General features: G+C 46.3%; 1 protein-coding gene across 10 annotated transcripts in view; it reads left to right on the top strand.

The window, feature by feature from the left end:
* Positions 1–17,583, top strand: part of RASGRP2 (RAS guanyl releasing protein 2) — a 595,380-nt gene extending 577,797 nt beyond the window's left edge. For all 10 annotated transcript variants that reach the window (XM_085625475.1, XM_085625474.1, XM_085625477.1 and 7 more), the window contains one exon: positions 14,059–17,583. In XM_085625475.1, the coding sequence (XP_085481601.1) occupies positions 14,059–14,117 (59 nt within the window). In that variant the 3' untranslated portion in view covers positions 14,118–17,583. The remainder of the gene's footprint in view (positions 1–14,058) is intronic.
* The last annotated feature ends 301 nt before the right edge of the window (positions 17,584–17,884 follow it).

Genomic DNA, 17,884 nt, shown 5'->3' with positions numbered 1-17,884 from the left:
GTTTTTGGGGATAGTATCAAAAGTTCAGTCTTCGAAGAATTGATTTTTAGGTGTTTGTGCTCCACTCCATCTTTTTTTAAGTGTTTGAGCTGGTGGAGTTGAAATCTATCGAATTTAGCCATGGCTTGAATATTCTTCTTCAGGTGATGGTTTTCATGAAAGTAGACAGTGATACTCAAAGTGCGGCCCTCTTGACCTTTACATGCTGACCCCCTGGTGAACAGTAGCACCAACTGCTGTTTAGTTTCTGAGCACTAATACTCAGAAAAAAATGTTAAATAAACGGGCAAGCATCATTAAACCTGCAAATAAACACTTGCTCATTTATTTCACATGTTTTCAGTCCTACTTACAGAATTCCTGACCCACCCGACCCCTTACCGATACCCTGCTGGCATCAATGCAACCCTCGGTCATACCGCAGACCGTACCTTGTGGCCCCTGGGCAAATGTTTGTGAGTACCCATGGTTTAAGAGATATGACAGTGGTGGCGTGTTTTGAAACAATGGCAGCAGTTTTGATGAGTTGGTACTAGATACACCTTCTGTTACATTTACATTTTTGGGAGAGGGCCGCCGTTCACTGAGCCAAATATCGGGGGCTGTGCAGAGGGCGCCGAGCCCACACAGCATTGTTGCAGTGACCCCATATACCAGTATGCAGAGGAAGCGACCAGTGATGAAGTTGTCGGACCAGGACTTGTGAACACTTAAGCGGTGACCCCAAATGCCAGGAGGGGCTGCCATAGACTGGACAATTTCACCTGAGGAATCTAAATTTTGTTTGGAAGGCACCTTGGCAGACCTTTGTGCCAGGAGGGTCTTCCGGGACCAAATCATCAAAGACTTCAGGTCGTCGCCTGGGACTGGAGTTAGGCTGCAAGCAGTGGGTCTATCTGCAACGAGAGAGCTGCTCTAACTGACCCCAATGGATGAGAAAGATACCACACCCTCGTGGGACTCCAGTCAGGAGCCGAAGGACTGAATTCACCCACCAGGGAGAACTTGACTTAACCGTGTTGCTTGAGCTGAAAGCTGCTCCAATCACTGAAGAGAGCAGCCGTGCCACTCTGGGGAGTGATCCTGCACCTGTCTGATGCTACCACATGTACAAGGAGCAGCCATACTTCTCTGAGCGGAATCTGATCTCATGAGTGCCCCCACTGAGGGCACCAGCTCTAATTCCGAACACTTTTGTGCTGCATGAGTGGGTTAGACTTGAACTAGGGTCTGAGGGCTCCAGGAGATTCACTGCTGAAGGTTCTGCAGCACCAAATCCTGAAGAGTCAAAAGGACATCTTGAGTACAGCATAAGTGTGCATTCCCTGGATTTGGCCATCAGTGAATGAAGAATAACCCTAAACATGTTACACGAAGGAGGGTGAGACTTGGGTTTGCCTGACAACTACTTGGGCCCCGACTGCAAGGCGGTTGTGTTGTTGCATTTGAATGTCACATTTCTTCACATTTGTAGAGTTACAAAGAAAACACTAATTGTTCTTATAAAAGCAAGTAATTGGCTGGACATTAATTTATTGTTCGTTCTGTTTGCAGTTTGAGGTATGAGTAATGTTCTCTGACTTGTAACTTCATCCCCCCTGAGGGAGCTTTGACTGCTCGACCATAGCTACCACTAAGGGTCAAGTGCAGAAGGGGCACCTGGCCCAGTTGAGTGAAGTCTATAGTAGGTCAGGCCCCAGGACATCAGAAGTAAAAGGCCTCAAATACACTGGTAGTATACTTTATTTAGATATAAAAATATCCTTAAAAGAACACCTAAAAATTACGACAGCAATACACATTTTTAAAAACTTCAAATTGCAATACAAGCTTCACTGATATATCAATGGTAAAAGGAATTAGTGTGCAAAATGCAATGACAGGCATAACGTTTAAAATACATTTGGTTTCAAGTGTTTGACAACAACCGTAAATGCAATCCAATATTTCATAAAATGACAACCGATTGTGCAAGCGTCAGTCAGATAAAAGTAGTGTTGGCAGCATTTGAAAAATTACACGATGAAATGAAATAGCCCTTAAAGAAAGCATAAAAACATACCAAACCATTACTGCTTAAGAGTGCGGTAAGCATATCGTAAAAAAGTTGTAAAAGCATTATTTAGACCTGTGTTTTCTGGCGTTAAAGCTGCAATAATTGCTTGTCTGCACGTTCGGATTCCCAGCCTATTCCACTCAATTTTCAATTTGCGTCTACGTTGTGACATAAAAGATGGACAAAAACATACTATATGCTCCAGGGTTTCAGGAGACATACCGCACCCTCTGCACATTACATCCTCTGACAGACGGCGCCAGACGGGCAGATCTTTTAGAAATTGCCAATCGCTCAGTCTGGCAGCCATAAAGCTGGTTTTTAGATGCAAGGAGTAAGTGCAAGATAGGTAGGATGCGGGGGATAACCGACCATACAATGTCATTGTTGCCCAAGCATGTCTGCGTTTGGCAAATTGGGCTTTATCAATGATCAGGGACCTCATTCGAGTGCATTTCTTAATGCTACTTTTAAATACTGATTTACTGGGGTTGAGGTCCCATAGTGCACCTGCAGACATTTCTTGGATCGAATCCTCAAAAAGACGACTGTAAGAGCCGCGTGGATTTTTCTGGAAAATTTCCAACCAAATTAAGGACTCCAATGAGCTTGTGTTTGCTTGTCTCAATTTGTGGCACAGGTTTAATTACATTCCCGTGGCTGAAATTTCATAGTTTAATAGACCCAATTCGAGTCTGATCTGTGCAGCAGAGGCTCATTTGGGCAAGTGGAGGATTTTTTTGTAGAGTTTCGTCACATGTTGGTTAAAAGAGGAGTTTAATTTCCCCCTAAAAATCTCAACACCATAAGTCAGTGTAGGCCCTATTTTTGCTCTCATAACTTCCAGTAATGGGGACAAGCTTGGGCCAGACAAATGTCTTGAGAGCTTGCAAAAATTCACCTGTAGGTTCATGGCTTTTACTGAAATGACCTTACTGTAACGCCCTGAACGTCTCAGGATCGTTTAACAGACACGACAATGAGGACGCAACCACTTGTGAAGGGTTAGTTCTTTTAATGAAGGCAAATAAAATACAAAGAACAAACAAAAGTTATAGTCACTGGAATCCTCCAGGCTAAGTACGTTACCAGCCCACAGCACGGATGGTCCTAACCGTCCTCTGCATATACGCCGATCCCGGCGTATGCCAACAGAGGGCAGAAATGAAATGGCCGACAATGCCAATCGGTAGGCTGTGAGGGGCACGAAGAGTGTTGGGGAGAATCGAGGAGTCAGGGAAACACCCAGCCGGGGTCTCTACCTGAAGGGAGCAGCCGCTCAACCTCTTCCTCAGACTGCACCGGGACGCGGAGTCACCTCCTGGTGATGCGTCACCGATACCCCAATCACAAGCAAGAAGACTGAACCGAGAGCAGCCGCTCGATCGATCCTGTGGACTTCCGAGTCTGTAACGCGGCAAACACCTCCTGGTGTGCGTTACAGCTGGCAGTCCCTGTGTCTCTGGTCGGGCTGGGAGTTACGACTCTGTAGTGGGCTGGCTCACGTGTGCAGGATGACAAGTAGACGCTGTAGACGTGGCCAGGTAGGAGTAGATGAAGTTTATTGATATCTTAGGTGCAGAAGTAGTAAACCCAGAACATGCCCCAGATCAGGCTCCACAATAGGCCCCAGTATAGACCCCAGCATTAGCCCCACCAGGAGCAGCCTCCTAGCTGCTCAGCCCATCTTCCCAACTGTCTCAGTCCCACACAGTATCTAAGCATTCCACCCACACTAACATTCTACGCGGAACACTGACACTGGCTGAGCAGCTAGGTACAGAATGAAGGGAACATAATAACATGACCTGAGGATACTACACACTCCAACCAGCAAAAGCGCCACTGCGCTTGGACTCAGCCGAGTCAAAAAGCGAAGCTCAATGGTTGACCGGTAGAGCTTCCGGGTCCTTCACAGGTGACGATGGGGCAAGACACGGCCCAGGGAGTAACGACTCGACCTACCTCCGTTCTTGCCTTACTGGAGCACCACTCCGGAACACTGCTCTTCACGAAGCAGGTACGTCGGTGTAAACACAATATCCGACAGCCTTGTACCTCCCGGTTCCTCCCTTTATAGGGCGTGTTTTCCTTGAGTTATGTAACAGCTCTCCTGTTTACATAAGGGCGTGTTTCCCTTGAGTTATGTAACAGCTCTCCTGTTTACATAAGGGCGTGTTTCCCTTGAGTTATGTAACAGCTCTCCTGTTTACATAAGGGCGTGTTTCCCTTGAGTTATGTAACAGCTCTCCTGTTTACATAAGGGCGTGTTTCCCTTGTATGACAGGAATTCTTGACAGTACATCCTCCCTCTCAGCGGCTCCCCACGGGTCCAGCGCTGGCAGGAAAACGCCGATGGAACAAGGAGACCAAGCGCGGAGCATGAACCCCTTCAGCCGGTTCCCATGAATGCTCCTCCGGGCCATAGCCTTTCCACGCAACCAGGTACCACAGCTTCCCCCCTGCGCCATTTGGACGCCCGTATGCCCGACACTTCATACTCCACCTCCGACTCCACGCATACCGGCCTAGGTGTCCCAGACGGCTTGGAGGGTGCTGGTTTGAGCAATGATACATGAAAGACAGGGTGTATCCGCAATGACTGGGGCAAGCACACCTTCACGTTCACGGGACCCATACACTTGGTAATTCGATAGGGGCCCATGTACTTGGGATGGAACACACTGTTCTTTCGAAACCTCATGTTTCTTGTGGATATCCAGACGTAGTCTCCAGTGCGGTACAGTGGCCCGGGCCTTCTCTTCCTATCTGCCGCAGCCTTGTATCTTCTCTTGGCCTCTATTAGGACAGCCCTTGAGCGCATCAACGTGTCTTTTATGTGTGCCACCCTGTCCGCTGTGGCGGGAATCCTGTCCTCTCTGAACGGATGTAGAAATGGCAAGAACCTGGGATGTTGGCCATAGTTGCTATAGAACGGAGATGACTGTGTGGAGCTGTGAGTGGCGTTGTTATAGGCTATCTCTGCAACCCATAGCAAGTCGACCCATTCTTCCCTGCCCTGGTCCACAAAACATCGCAGATACTGTTTGAGCGTTTGGTTCAGGCGCTCGGTTTGGCCGTCCGTTTGAGGGTGGTAGCTAGTGGACAGGGCGGTCTTAACATGCAGCGCAGTGCACCAAGTCTTCCAGAATTGCGCAGTAAACTGCGACCCCCGGTCCGACACGATCACCCCAGGTAATCCATGCAGTCGTACCACATTCTTTAGGAGTAGTGACGCCAATTCCCCGGCCGTAGGGACTCTCTTGCAGGGAATGAAGTGCCCCATTTTCGTCAAGTAATCCACCACCACCAGTATTGCCGTCATCCCCTGGTCTACCGGTAGGCCCACCACGAAGTCCAGTGATATGCTATCCCATGGTCTATCCGGGGTCGGAAGTGGATGTAAGAGCCCTTGGGTTCGGCCATGGTCGGCCTTCATGGTAGCACACGTAGGACACTCCTGTCCCCACCTCCTGACATCCACTCTCATGGTTGGCCACCAGAAATGCCGTCCCATGCTAGCCACCGTTTTTTCAAAGCCCAAATGACCTGCGCATGGAGAGTCATGGCACCAGATGAATGCTTGTTTCCTTAGCCTAGGCGTGGGTATCAATAGGCACCTGCCCTTCAGGGGTATCCCGTCCTTCAGCTGCCATTCTCTGTGACTGAGGAGCCACCTCCGCCATGCGAATGACCTGATCCCTCTCTTTATTCCCCTCAGGAAAGTATCCGGTTGGATAACCCCCAATCACATAAGAGGGGGTCGTCCCTGCTCACCAGAGGTACGGCCCATTGTGCCGCGTTTCCAGCCAAATAGGATATAAGGAAAGCCACACGAGCCTGACTCGTGGGGAACGCCTTTGGTTTGCACGATAAATGTAGCGCCACTTGTGTGAGGAATACCTGCACTGTGTTAGGATCCCCACTGTACCTCTCTGGTGTTGCCAAGGGGATGGCTACCGGCATTTCCACTACTACCGCAGGGGTCTGGTTCGTGAGGGAGGTGCTGGGCGTGAGCGGGTCCAATTGGATAGCATCCAGTCTGGCTTTTACATCGGCTGTTTCTTGCCTAGAGGCAGCCACTTCAACTTGCATGGCCGCTAAAGCAGCCAGCACATCATCAAGTGTTGCCATGTCTGTTATCGACCGGGAGACAGTTAGTGTTATTAAGGTCGGATATTTTGTAACGCCCTGAACGTCTCAGGATCGTTTAACAGACACGACAATGAGGACGCAACCACTTGTGAAGGGTTAGTTCTTTTAATGAAGGCAAATAAAATACAAAGAACAAACAAAAGTTATAGTCACTGGAATCCTCCAGGCTAAGTACGTTACCAGCCCACAGCACGGATGGTCCTAACCGTCCTGAAATGGCCGACAATGCCAATCGGTAGGCTGTGAGGGGCACGAAGAGTGTTGGGGAGAATCGAGGAGTCAGGGAAACACCCAGCCGGGGTCTCTACCTGAAGGGAGCAGCCGCTCAACCTCTTCCTCAGACTGCACCGGGACGCGGAGTCACCTCCTGGTGATGCGTCACCGATACCCCAATCACAAGCAAGAAGACTGAACCGAGAGCAGCCGCTCGATCGATCCTGTGGACTTCCGAGTCTGTAACGCGGCAAACACCTCCTGGTGTGCGTTACAGCTGGCAGTCCCTGTGTCTCTGGTCGGGCTGGGAGTTACGACTCCAACCAGCAAAAGCGCCACTGCGCTTGGACTCAGCCGAGTCAAAAAGCGAAGCTCAATGGTTGACCGGTAGAGCTTCCGGGTCCTTCACAGGTGACAATGGGGCAAGACACGGCCCAGGGAGTAACGACTCGACCTACCTCCGTTCTTGCCTTACTGGAGCACCACTCCGGAACACTGCTCTTCACGAAGCAGGTACGTCGGTGTAAACACAATATCCGACAGCCTTGTACCTCCCGGTTCCTCCCTTTATAGGGCGTGTTTTCCTTGAGTTATGTAACAGCTCTCCTGTTTACATAAGGGCGTGTTTCCCTTGAGTTATGTAACAGCTCTCCTGTTTACATAAGGGCGTGTTTCCCTTGAGTTATGTAACAGCTCTCCTGTTTACATAAGGGCGTGTTTCCCTTGAGTTATGTAACAGCTCTCCTGTTTACATAAGGGCGTGTTTCCCTTGTATGACAGGAATTCTTGACACTTACGCTGTTTGTTGAGGTTGCCCCTGGAGTCAAAATTGACCCCAAGATATTTGTAAGTGTTTCCTATTGTGAGACTAGAGTTGTTAAAAAGCCAACCTCCTCCACGGTAAAGTTTTCTACCAAAAGTGACCACTTGGGTTTTCTTTAAATTAACCTCTAATCCATTCATGGTGGTGTAGATTTCAAATTTGTTTAGTAGCCTTTGCAGCCCTACCCGTGTCAGACTGAAGAGGACCAGGTCATCGGCATATAAAAGATTGCTTATCGGTACACCTCCCATCTTAGGCGAATGGCTGTTTGTTTCTTCGAGGGAGGATGGCAGATCAGCTAGGAACAAATTGAAAAGAAGGGGGGCCAGCACACATCCCTGTTTGACCCCTCTAGTTGTCTTGATTTTCCAAGAGAGATGTATGCCAGGCCCCAACTTCACCTGTACCCATGTGCCCGAATGAAGTTGGATGATCGCATCCAGAAGGTTGTCTGGAATCCCCCATTTTTTTAGCTTCTCCCATAGAGCAGCCCTTGGTACCCGATCAAATGCAGCTTTAAAATCTATAAAACAACAAAAAACCATCCTGGATGTAACTAAAGCTTTGTCGACAATAATAGACAGCGACAGTAAATTGGTCATAGTACCGGAGTTAGCAGTGAAGCCAGTTTGGGTCATTGGAATCAGATTGTTCTGCTCTACCCAATGTCTCAGTTCCTCCAATAGTGTTCCTGCAAAAAACTTGGCTTCAATATCTAACAGAGCTATTAGTCTGTAGTTATTTGGAGAGGCATGGGAGCCAGACTTGTAGATCGGATGGAGTATTGCCCCTCGCCATGAATCCGGTATGGTTGAACTTGTCAGTGCACAGTTGAAAAGATTGGTTAGGTATCTCGACCATAGGTCATTGTTTGTTTTAAACAAGGACTGTGGTAGGCCACTTGGACCCGGAGCGCCATCAGATCTTGCTTTTAGTAGTACTTTGGTGACTATTTCATGAGTGACTTGTAGGTCTTCACTTTGTGGGTCCAAGCAGGCCATGGAGCTACTCCTGATCGATTGTGGGTTGGTTGTCGGTTGTTTAGGAACAGATAAAACTGTAGACGCAGAGACCTCTGCGGCCCTAAAATGGTCAGTCAGATAGGCAGACCAAACAGCTTCTGCAATATTTGCTGACCCAGATCAAGAGGAGCTAGAATTTTGGCGGTTAATTAGGGCCCAGAATCTTTTAGAGTTGCAGCTTTTGCTCTCCCATAAAAGTTTGCACCAAAATTGGGCTAGGTGGCGCCGTTTATTGGTTCGTATTGCCTCCCTGAGTAATTTTTGGTTGGCTTTATACCCATTCAAGAACTCGTTGTTTCCTGGGGACGTCTTGAGAATCCACAGAGTTTTGTCTCTAGATTTCTTCAATGCCCTTGTTTGACTGGAAATTTGAAACTGGCAGCTGAAATGAGCCTTGTGAGCATGTTGTCTAGATGGAAAACGGCTTGTCAATTGGGAGCAGAAGGACGACCACGTGCCAGTGGAGAAGACCGCTGCATCAGTGCTTTCTGTTATAAATACCAAACATGCTTCCATGATATTTGGGCTGATGTCGTCATTCCATCTTAACCGTTTTAGGTTTTCTGTATAAATTCCTGGGCATGTCCTTGAAGCAGGTTTATGGTACTCTGGCTGTATATTTAGGGTGACGACTTGGGGACGGTGGTCACTTTCTGATCGAGGAAGAATGCTATAGTTGCTCAGGTGATGGAACAGCGCTAAATTACAAATAGTGTAATCTAAGTAGGAGCATTTGCGGCCATTTGACCAGGACCAGTTGGGAGGAGTATCGTTCGTAGATCTGCCATTCATTACCAGAAAACCAATACTTAAGAATTGCAGTACACAGAGCTCACCAAGGCCACAATACACTTGGTTTGGGGGTTTGGACTGTGCCTTGACTTCCAAGCTTGTAAATGTAAAAAGTAATCGATAGAATTGCCCTGAAAAAAATTAGTGTTGAAGTCGCCAGTAATAATGTAATCTGAATTGGGATAGTCCACCACCAGGGCACACACGATTTTCATTAGACGCGTTAGGTGGGCCTTTTTTGATCGGGTGTTAGGATTAATATACACATTTAGGAGTAAAAGAGAACGCTGTTTGTTCCATGCACTAATTTTAACACCAACCATGCACTAATTTTAACGCCTCAAATACACTGGTTGAGCCCGGTAACCCCTACTTGTCTATTGGCCCTCCGAAAGGGGTTCTGGTAAACAGCTATAGATATAGGGGCTTATTTATAAGCCACTTGTGCCGTCGGTATGTCACTTTTTTCCAACTAAATAGTGATGTACCAGGGCGCAAGGGGCTTGTAAATAAGCCCCACAGCATCAGTAATAGTCGTGCTAGTAGTACATTGTGCAGTAATTGCCACAAAATAAATACTTGAACTATTATAGTTAATATTAGAACCAGTAGTGGCAGTAACTATTACCATAGTTGTAGTGCGACACTAATGGTAGCAGTAATACCTGCTGCAGTATTTTTAGAGAGCATAGAATCTGGACCAGTGGCACCAGTATTAATAGTAGCTATAATTGTAATAGTAGCTATAAACATGATACTAATAGTACTACTTTAACTACTTTCATAGTAGCAATGATTTTGCTTATAGTACCAGGCATCATAGTAACAGTACATGTGGTAGAATTAGCATGGAAAGAAGAAAATAGCAGTGTGTGAGTTTGCAAAGCCAGATGGTTTGCAAATGCACATATTTGTAGGCCTGGCTTAAGCCCAAACCTTTAATTTTACAAAAAGTATATGTATAATATACTTGCTAATAGAGGCTCTCAGCCAGCCCTCTTCATCTATTGGTCTGTTGCTATGTAGTTAAAAACAAAAATGTCCGCCCACTACAGCATACAAAATGGGGTGGTGGGTACGCTATTGGTTAATTTCACTGTGAGTGACGGGATTCTGCTCTCTCACAAAGAACGCAGCCACATACAAGATAGTTCCCTTTGTGGTAGAGTCTACAATGGCAATGTGTGCTTTTTGAGACAATTTTTTTTTTATATTAGCGAAGACTTTGCAGATCCCCAACATTAAAGGTTTGCAAATGCAATGACAAAACATGGATTGGCCTAGCCAAAAAGCTACCTGACGACGTCAGACCCATTGGTTTTACTAATGCTTGTTTAGCATTCTCAAGAGTCTACACATGTAAAGCTTTCATTTAAACAATGGGAACAACACTGGGATGCAGAAGTGAATCAATGCTGTGCAGCTCATGCACGGTGGCTGTTCACACACTATTCTCACAGCTAAGTGATGCCCTCAGCATAAGCGAGTACGTTCCCAGCTTGAGACCCAGCATGATGACTTCTGTGTGTGGCTGTGTCAGTGCACCTATCGAGTCCCGGCAGTTGGATGTTCTACCCATGCCAGGGCTGGGCATGTGGCTGCAGGAAAGTGTCACCTTTGATGACCAGGAAGCCTAACTTCACCTCAAGTAAAGTTGGGAAACTTCTCGTGCCTTTGTGAACAGTGAGGTTTTCCAGCTTCGCTTGACTAAACAGGAAATGTTTACATTTCGCCTGATCCCAGAAATAGTACCAGCAGCACTAGTGGATCTGCTTGTAAGAGTGTCAGTGGTAGATCAGAACACATCACTTGTATCAGTAATGATGACAGTCTGTGTAAAGTCTGAAAACCTTACCTTTTGATCCTTGTATTTGATAATATTCAATGTATTCTTTCCTTTTACCACTTAAAAAGCAAATGAAATGGAACTGCATGAAACTGGCCTGATGTAACAGAGCAACTAATGCTACCTTTAAAGCAAAGGCAATGCATGAATTTCACTCAATGATTTAAGTAGTAGATGAACTTGGACTTCATGAAATACTTATCTTGGGGCTAGATGTACTAAATATTGGTCGTAGTTTGCAACCAAAATTATTGTGACACGTATTGAATTTTACTAGTAGGTCAGTTCATAAAAATTCAAATTGGAGCGTGCTTTAATCTGACCTACCTCATTAATGCTCTAAAATTGCCACCACTCTGATTGGTGGCCACCACAGGGATGAGTGGCCTACAAGAGTCAGCAGCTCGCCATGTCTATGATCACCGTTCAACAGGAGAAACTCATTTTATATTTAAGGAAATAGGGCTGCATTAAAAAAAAAAAGTAAAAAAAAAAAAGTTTGTATGGAAGTTGGCAGAGGTCTACTGGACCATTGACTACTCTCCACCATATCTTTTAACATTCACAACACAAGGGTACCACTTCTCTTTAGTGAATGGCTTACCACCCCAACTCGGTATGGGGTAACATTTCAATGCTTTGTGAACGGATTCATGTCTCAAAGCATTGATATTGCAGTGACCCATTTGGTATCTGAAAAGGGTGCCTACAACAAGCTCCCTTGATGGGAGTTGATAAAACTTTACAGACTCCTACAATGGGATTTGTACATTTTAAAATCCATTTTTGTCGTCCCAAACACCGATTCAAAGAGTTTGCAACCTTGAAAATGGATACTACTTCTGGGTCATAGTTCTTTACTATGACTAGCATCAGCAGTTATCTCCCCAATATGTAAGATGTAATTTGGCAGTTTCCAAATGAAAAAGGCAGGGCTCCTGTCAGAAAGGCGTAGCCCAACTTCAGGCCATATGGGTTCATGGAATCTACCTGCATTGTGTTCCTTCATTTATAGTTGCTCAGATCGCCTTCCTGTGATAAAATAGTCCAGGCATTGTCACGGGATCTGTCTTTTTATACCATCCACCCCAATGCAGATTCTACAGCAGTGTGTAAACGTGGCATTTGACAATAGTGTTCATTAGCTTTCCTCATTCTGATGCTTGGTATACCTTCTAAAGTTAATGCAAGATTCATTGGTGTACAAACTCACCTAGTAGGACCAAGAGTTGTTTCGGAATGATAGATGATGTTTTGAGGGGAGGGAGTGGGAGTGGTTGTTGTTCAAGGAGGAGGACAGGGGAACAGGTGTAAAAAGAATGTATGATGTTACAACGCATGCAATTAATGCATGCTTTAAAAACACAGTCTTTACATCGCAACTACCATTACATTGCGTAATTTTACAATGCATGTGTCACCTGCCCAATGACCACGGACGACAACTTTGGTGCACTAGAGGTATTTATTCATAGCTCGGCACAGAGTGATAAAGGGGATTCTCTGGAGGGATAGAACTTCTGGACCGTCGTGACGTCCGCTGGTACCACAGGAGTCCGATTGCTTCTTGTTTCCAATTCCTTTCTGTCCACACTGCGGTCGTCCCCTCGGTAGAAGAAGAGAGAGAGGCTGTCAGTAAGGGTTCCCTGGTTTGTTTCTAGCTCCCTGTCAACCTCTTCCCTTTTTCCCCTCTCTGTATCTTACGTTCCCCTGCGCCCTCTGTCCATCCTGAAGGGGTTCTCGTCCGATAAGCCCTGAGGAGCCTCTTACCTCAGAAGCCCCGTTGAGTCCTGGTGCTCTCTTTAGACCCTACCTGGGTCTAATGCTATATACAGTCGGGCCTTTCTCTTTCTTCTCTCTCCAACCCCTTGTGTTAAACAAACAAAATATGCGACTGCACGGTAAACAAGAAAAACAAAGGCTAACGAGCCAGACGGACAGCCCGGTAGGTGAAGGGTTTCTCTCTGTCCCTCGTCTCTGGCTTCCCTGCTCCCTTCTATAACCCTGTGTAAAGCGCCTGGGTGCGCCACCAACCCTCCAGCCGGTGCTCGGTTGCTGCGGTGACTTGCCTGAAGCCGTGACCCGCTGACAGGGTCACGGCTGCCTCATCCATCACGCCTTCCACAGGGGACGCCTCTGCTCCTTGACCCTCGGTGTCTTCGCCAGCCTCCGGTCTCCTCTTGCCGTCGTCTCCTCCTCTTGGGATCTCCTCCTCAGTACTCGTCTCCGTCCGGTCCTCGCCTCAGGCGCTGCCGCGTCTCTCCCCGGCTTCTCCAAACTTTCTCCCAGTCTCGGCGTGCTCCGGCTCTTTTATTTCCGGCGTCTCCAGCCTTCCCGGTTTCCCTGGAGATGGCGGAAAGCCGTGTTCCTTGGTGCCCCTGGGGCTCCCTGTCACAGCATGCCATTAAAACTCATTTTTAGAAACTACCATTACAACTCATTCCATTACACAGCATATCATTACAAAGCATACCATTACAACGCATAATACTTTTAGGGCAACAGTAGGGTAAGTGTTGGATAGTGTAGGGGTAATCATTTCTAAGTGTTGGATAGTGTAGGGGTAACAATTACTATTTCCACTTTACTGAGTGCAACAGTAGGGAAAGTGTTGGATAGTGTAGGGGTAAAAATTACTATTCCCATGTACCCGAAAACCCATACCCACACTAATACTAAAGAAATCTCTATTACTTACCTTACAATGCGTTGTAATGGCATGCATTGTAATCGTATGCGTTGTAATGGCATGCGTTGTAGTGACATGCGTTGTAATGGCATGCATTGTAATGGCATAAGATGTAAAGGCAGTTGCGTTGTAACATTTGCTTTGTAAAGGTAGGTTGTTGTAATGACTGCGTTGTAATGGATGTGTCCCGTGTAAAAACTATTCAGTTAGAAATGGAAAATATAACAAATTGTGTATCTGTTTGTAAGTCCTTTACTAGATATCATTGTATAATATTTCCTTTTCCTGATCACCTAAGTATAAATAAATATGTCGGATAAAAAAAAGAGCGTATGGGGAAATGAAGGTGAGCTAGGAAAAGGGATAGCTACATAAAGGCATTATGTGTCCGTGCTAAGAGATAGTTTCATTTAGTGCCCATGCGTGTTTAGCCTCTAACCTTGTGTGTTATTCTCCCTTCAGAGATCCAGGAGGAGGAGGTGCGTTCTGTGGAGGATGGAGTTTTTGATGTCCACCTATAATCCAACCACTTGAGATTGCAAGTTCTCTGGGAGCTGAGGCTCTGCAGCCACCATTACTGTCGCTGTTGTGGAGATCGGATTATGCTGGCACCTTCATGTCCAGCCAATGAGCCTTCACATCCATCACTGCCACAGAGACACATAAACACTCCCTGCAGAACCTGCGGCACAGTCACTGCTACAAGGCCTGTACTGCACACGCAGCTACAAGACAACCACACAAACCTTACCACATCTCTGCCACTCCACATTTCAATTGAAACTACATCCAGTTCCACAAGACCAGCATCATAGCTTCTGCCAAGAAGCCACTTAATGTGCACCCTAAATATGCCACACACCTGCAATATGTGAGTGCCAAAAAAACGACAGAGCCCCCACCTGAAGCATATCCTCGTCGCCACACAGTCACTGCCACTGTGCCGTAGAAGCTCCATCGTTGCCGCTGAGCCACAAAAAGTGCAACCACTTAGTTTCTAAAGAGCTATAAACATTTCATCACAGTGACGCTCACAGAAACCGGGCCCCCCAATTCTGCTGAATAGCACCAGATCTTATTACTCAATGGCACAGAGTCAAAGAGATCGCAGCCTTTTACTATCATGGAGCAAGTGAAACTACACTTTGTTCTTTTGATATATTTACATTCCACGTGCTGCTACAGAGCCACAGAACGTGCTTCACAGTCACTGCAATAGAACATTCCCAAAAGGAGCCATTCAGTTTTCTCTACTGCCCAGCCAAGAGAATCTGCCTCTGAATGTTTTCTTTGAATGTGCAGGTCCTGCACACTTGTGCTGTGGATGAGGACTTGCCGCTTCATACAGTTCCCTAAAGTACTTGTTCTGCTGAGTGGACATTCTTCACGATGGGTGACGAGATCTTCCACTGGGATTGATGAGCCCCAAGAAGCATGGATCTGTAGCCAGACTCTAGATTTGTTTTCCATGTACTTGGCTTCCTCGAAAGGATCGACACAGGCCCAAGCGAAGGCAGAGCATACACCTATAAAAGAGGGCATAAACACTGCAGTGTCTTCCTGTACATTTGAAGTGAACAACATGTCTAGGGAGTAAAGAGAGACACATCTAAAAGACAGTCTTCACTGGGAAGACTAACACTTCATGGAGGAGTCCGAGAGACAGACGTTTCCAATTCTAGACTTGTGGAAGTCTTGATGTATGGAATCTACCAGTGTAGACCTAGAGAAAGATCTCTGCACTGTAGTGTAGGGAGGAGTGCCCCTATTCCTTCCTAGGTGGACCAATGAATAGAAGCATTCAAGGGTGGATGAGGCACGATATGCTATGAGACAAAGCTACCCAAGTATAGAGCAGGGACAGAGCCTTCCAAAAGTAAACATAAGGGACAGCCCATGAGGGGGCAATCCAACACACTGATTATCGCTAAAACAGATTAGAATACATGCCCATAATAAGGGCAGAAGAGAAAAAAACAAAGGTAAACCAAGAGACACATTCTCCGAAGGGTAGACAAAGAGACACATCCTCTGAAAAGTAAGCTAAGAGACACATCCTCCAAAGTGTAGACAAAGACATATCCTCCAAAGAGTAGACCCACAGACACATCCTCTGAAGGGTGAACAAAGAGACATCCTCTGAAGCGTAGACAAAGAAACACATTCTCCGATGAGTAAGGTAAGAGACAAACCCTCTGAAGAGAAACAAGAACAAACCCACCCTCTCAGGGGTAGATCACAACCCAAATTTTCCACTGCTAGAGATGGAGACATCCATTGTCAAAGGCTCACCACAACTGTTCTAACGTCATACTGGAGAGACTAACCCTTTTGAGAGAGAGGTGGGCATGCTTCAATGATAGAACAGGAGACAGACAATTCCGAAGGCGAGCAGGAGAGAGACTCCTACAATAGCAGAATAGATGACTCCATGGAGTAGATGGGAGAGACACTTTCAACTAAAGTCAGACCAAACCTTTCTGACTGAGACAGAAAACAAGATTGCCCTTGTGGGGAAGAGGACCTAAAGAGCAATAGTCCATTTTAGGATGACACAGAAATCTCTACTCCGTGGTGTAAAGCTTTCATATGCATCTGGTGTTGAAAGTATCATAGGGAATGTGCTGTTGGACACCACTCCTGGGACAGGTCATGAAGGAGCCAACTGTGATTGGGGGGCCTCTCGCTTGGAGCATTTTGCACAGGAGCAATTCACGAACGTCTTCCGGATTGAGGCAGCTCACAGAGTGACCAACTCATGACAGACAGATTGAGTCCACCATTACAGAGTCACGATATGTAGAAGCCCACTCATCAGACCCTTGAGAACAACAACTGTGTGTGTGTGTCGATACTGTTAAAGTCTAACGTAGAAGTACTGTTATCCAATGAAGATGTAATAAATGCAACCACCTGAGGCATGCAACTATTTCACAGATTAATTGCAAGGCTGCTACCAAAGCACTGTTTCCATCTTCTGTAGGACAGTTTTATCAGTCATTAGGAGTGAGAGTGAGAGTTTCGTGCCTGCAGCTTGTCTGAGATGCTCTCTAACGAGAAATGAGAAACTGTTTTGTGTGGTTCTTCACTAGATTGTTTCCTTTGTCCTGGTTTTTGCTTGAAGAGCAAGTTGGCACGAAAAGGAGGGTGAAAATGGCTCTAACGGTGTGTGTTTGCTTGGGGTGGATCGGACATTTAGGTCGGAAGGTCTTGGGCTCAGAGAGAAACATTGCTTTCACATGACTAGATGTTTGTTTGGTCAGGGCTCTAGGTTAGCACATAGCAGGGCAGGACTGGCCGTAGTGGGCCACGGGCATTTTCCCAGTGGGCCGGAACGGTGGGGGCGGATTATGGAGTGCTGCGGGCCGTTTTTAGGTCTCGGCTCTAGACTGTGCGCATGCGCTGTCTCGAACCGAGACATGCTGTATCTACATCTGGCTTACAGCCACACCTATAGGCTTGCCATTTGCTGGCAACATGGGCACTCTGGTTTTTTTTCTTCCCACTAGTGAAGGACATGTAGTCATGCCTCTTCCAGTCTTTAACCCTTCCCAAGGGTACCTCCCAACTACGTTAAACCTACGTAGCGCCCATTGTTATTCCTTCTTTCAGAACTACTTTATTATGTTTTGAAACTGGGTCAGGGGACTTGTCGCGCCACACATAATAAGTGTTGTTCTAAACTAGCGCCGTGTGCCGATTTCATTATTTTTTAAACCCCGCGCCTGGCGGTACAGAAGGAGCATTGTTCTAAACTAGCGCAGTGTGCCTAGTTCATTATTTTGCATTGCCAGCACTTTGAAGTGAACTTCTACGCAAATCTGTCCAGCCTCAGGGCCTATATCCAGGTAGCTGGATTAGGAGTGGAAAGAACTAAAACAAACAACTCGAATTTTCTGAGTTATTGCATGGGTAATTGTTAGTGCTTCACAGGGCACAGTGTTCGTGTATATTTGGCAACAAAATAAATCCGACCTACGATTAATACATTAATTGTCTCTTATTGTACTGAAGATGTTGGGCATGCAGAATGCAAGCTTTCCCATTAGACAGCTTTGTTCCAGAAAAATAACACTATATACCTTCTGTGGGATAAGAGATGTTTTGAATATAATTTGATAATGCGCTTGTGAAGGTAGGCCCAGGTGCCAGACACTCACCACTGCAATGATAAGTTATTGCTTAGAAATACAAACGAGTTGCTTCAAACTATAAGCACGGCAGATTAATTATTTGTGGTCAATATCATGGGTAACATAACAGTAGATTGTTCGATGGAGTGCTTAAC

The sequence above is a fragment of the Triturus cristatus genome, chromosome 9, assembly GCF_964204655.1.
Source record: "Triturus cristatus chromosome 9, aTriCri1.1, whole genome shotgun sequence".
In the NCBI taxonomy this organism is placed as follows: Eukaryota; Metazoa; Chordata; class Amphibia; order Caudata; family Salamandridae; genus Triturus; species Triturus cristatus.
The sequence above is the reverse complement of the archived record's forward strand: the minus strand, read 5'-3'. Positions and strand labels throughout refer to the sequence as shown.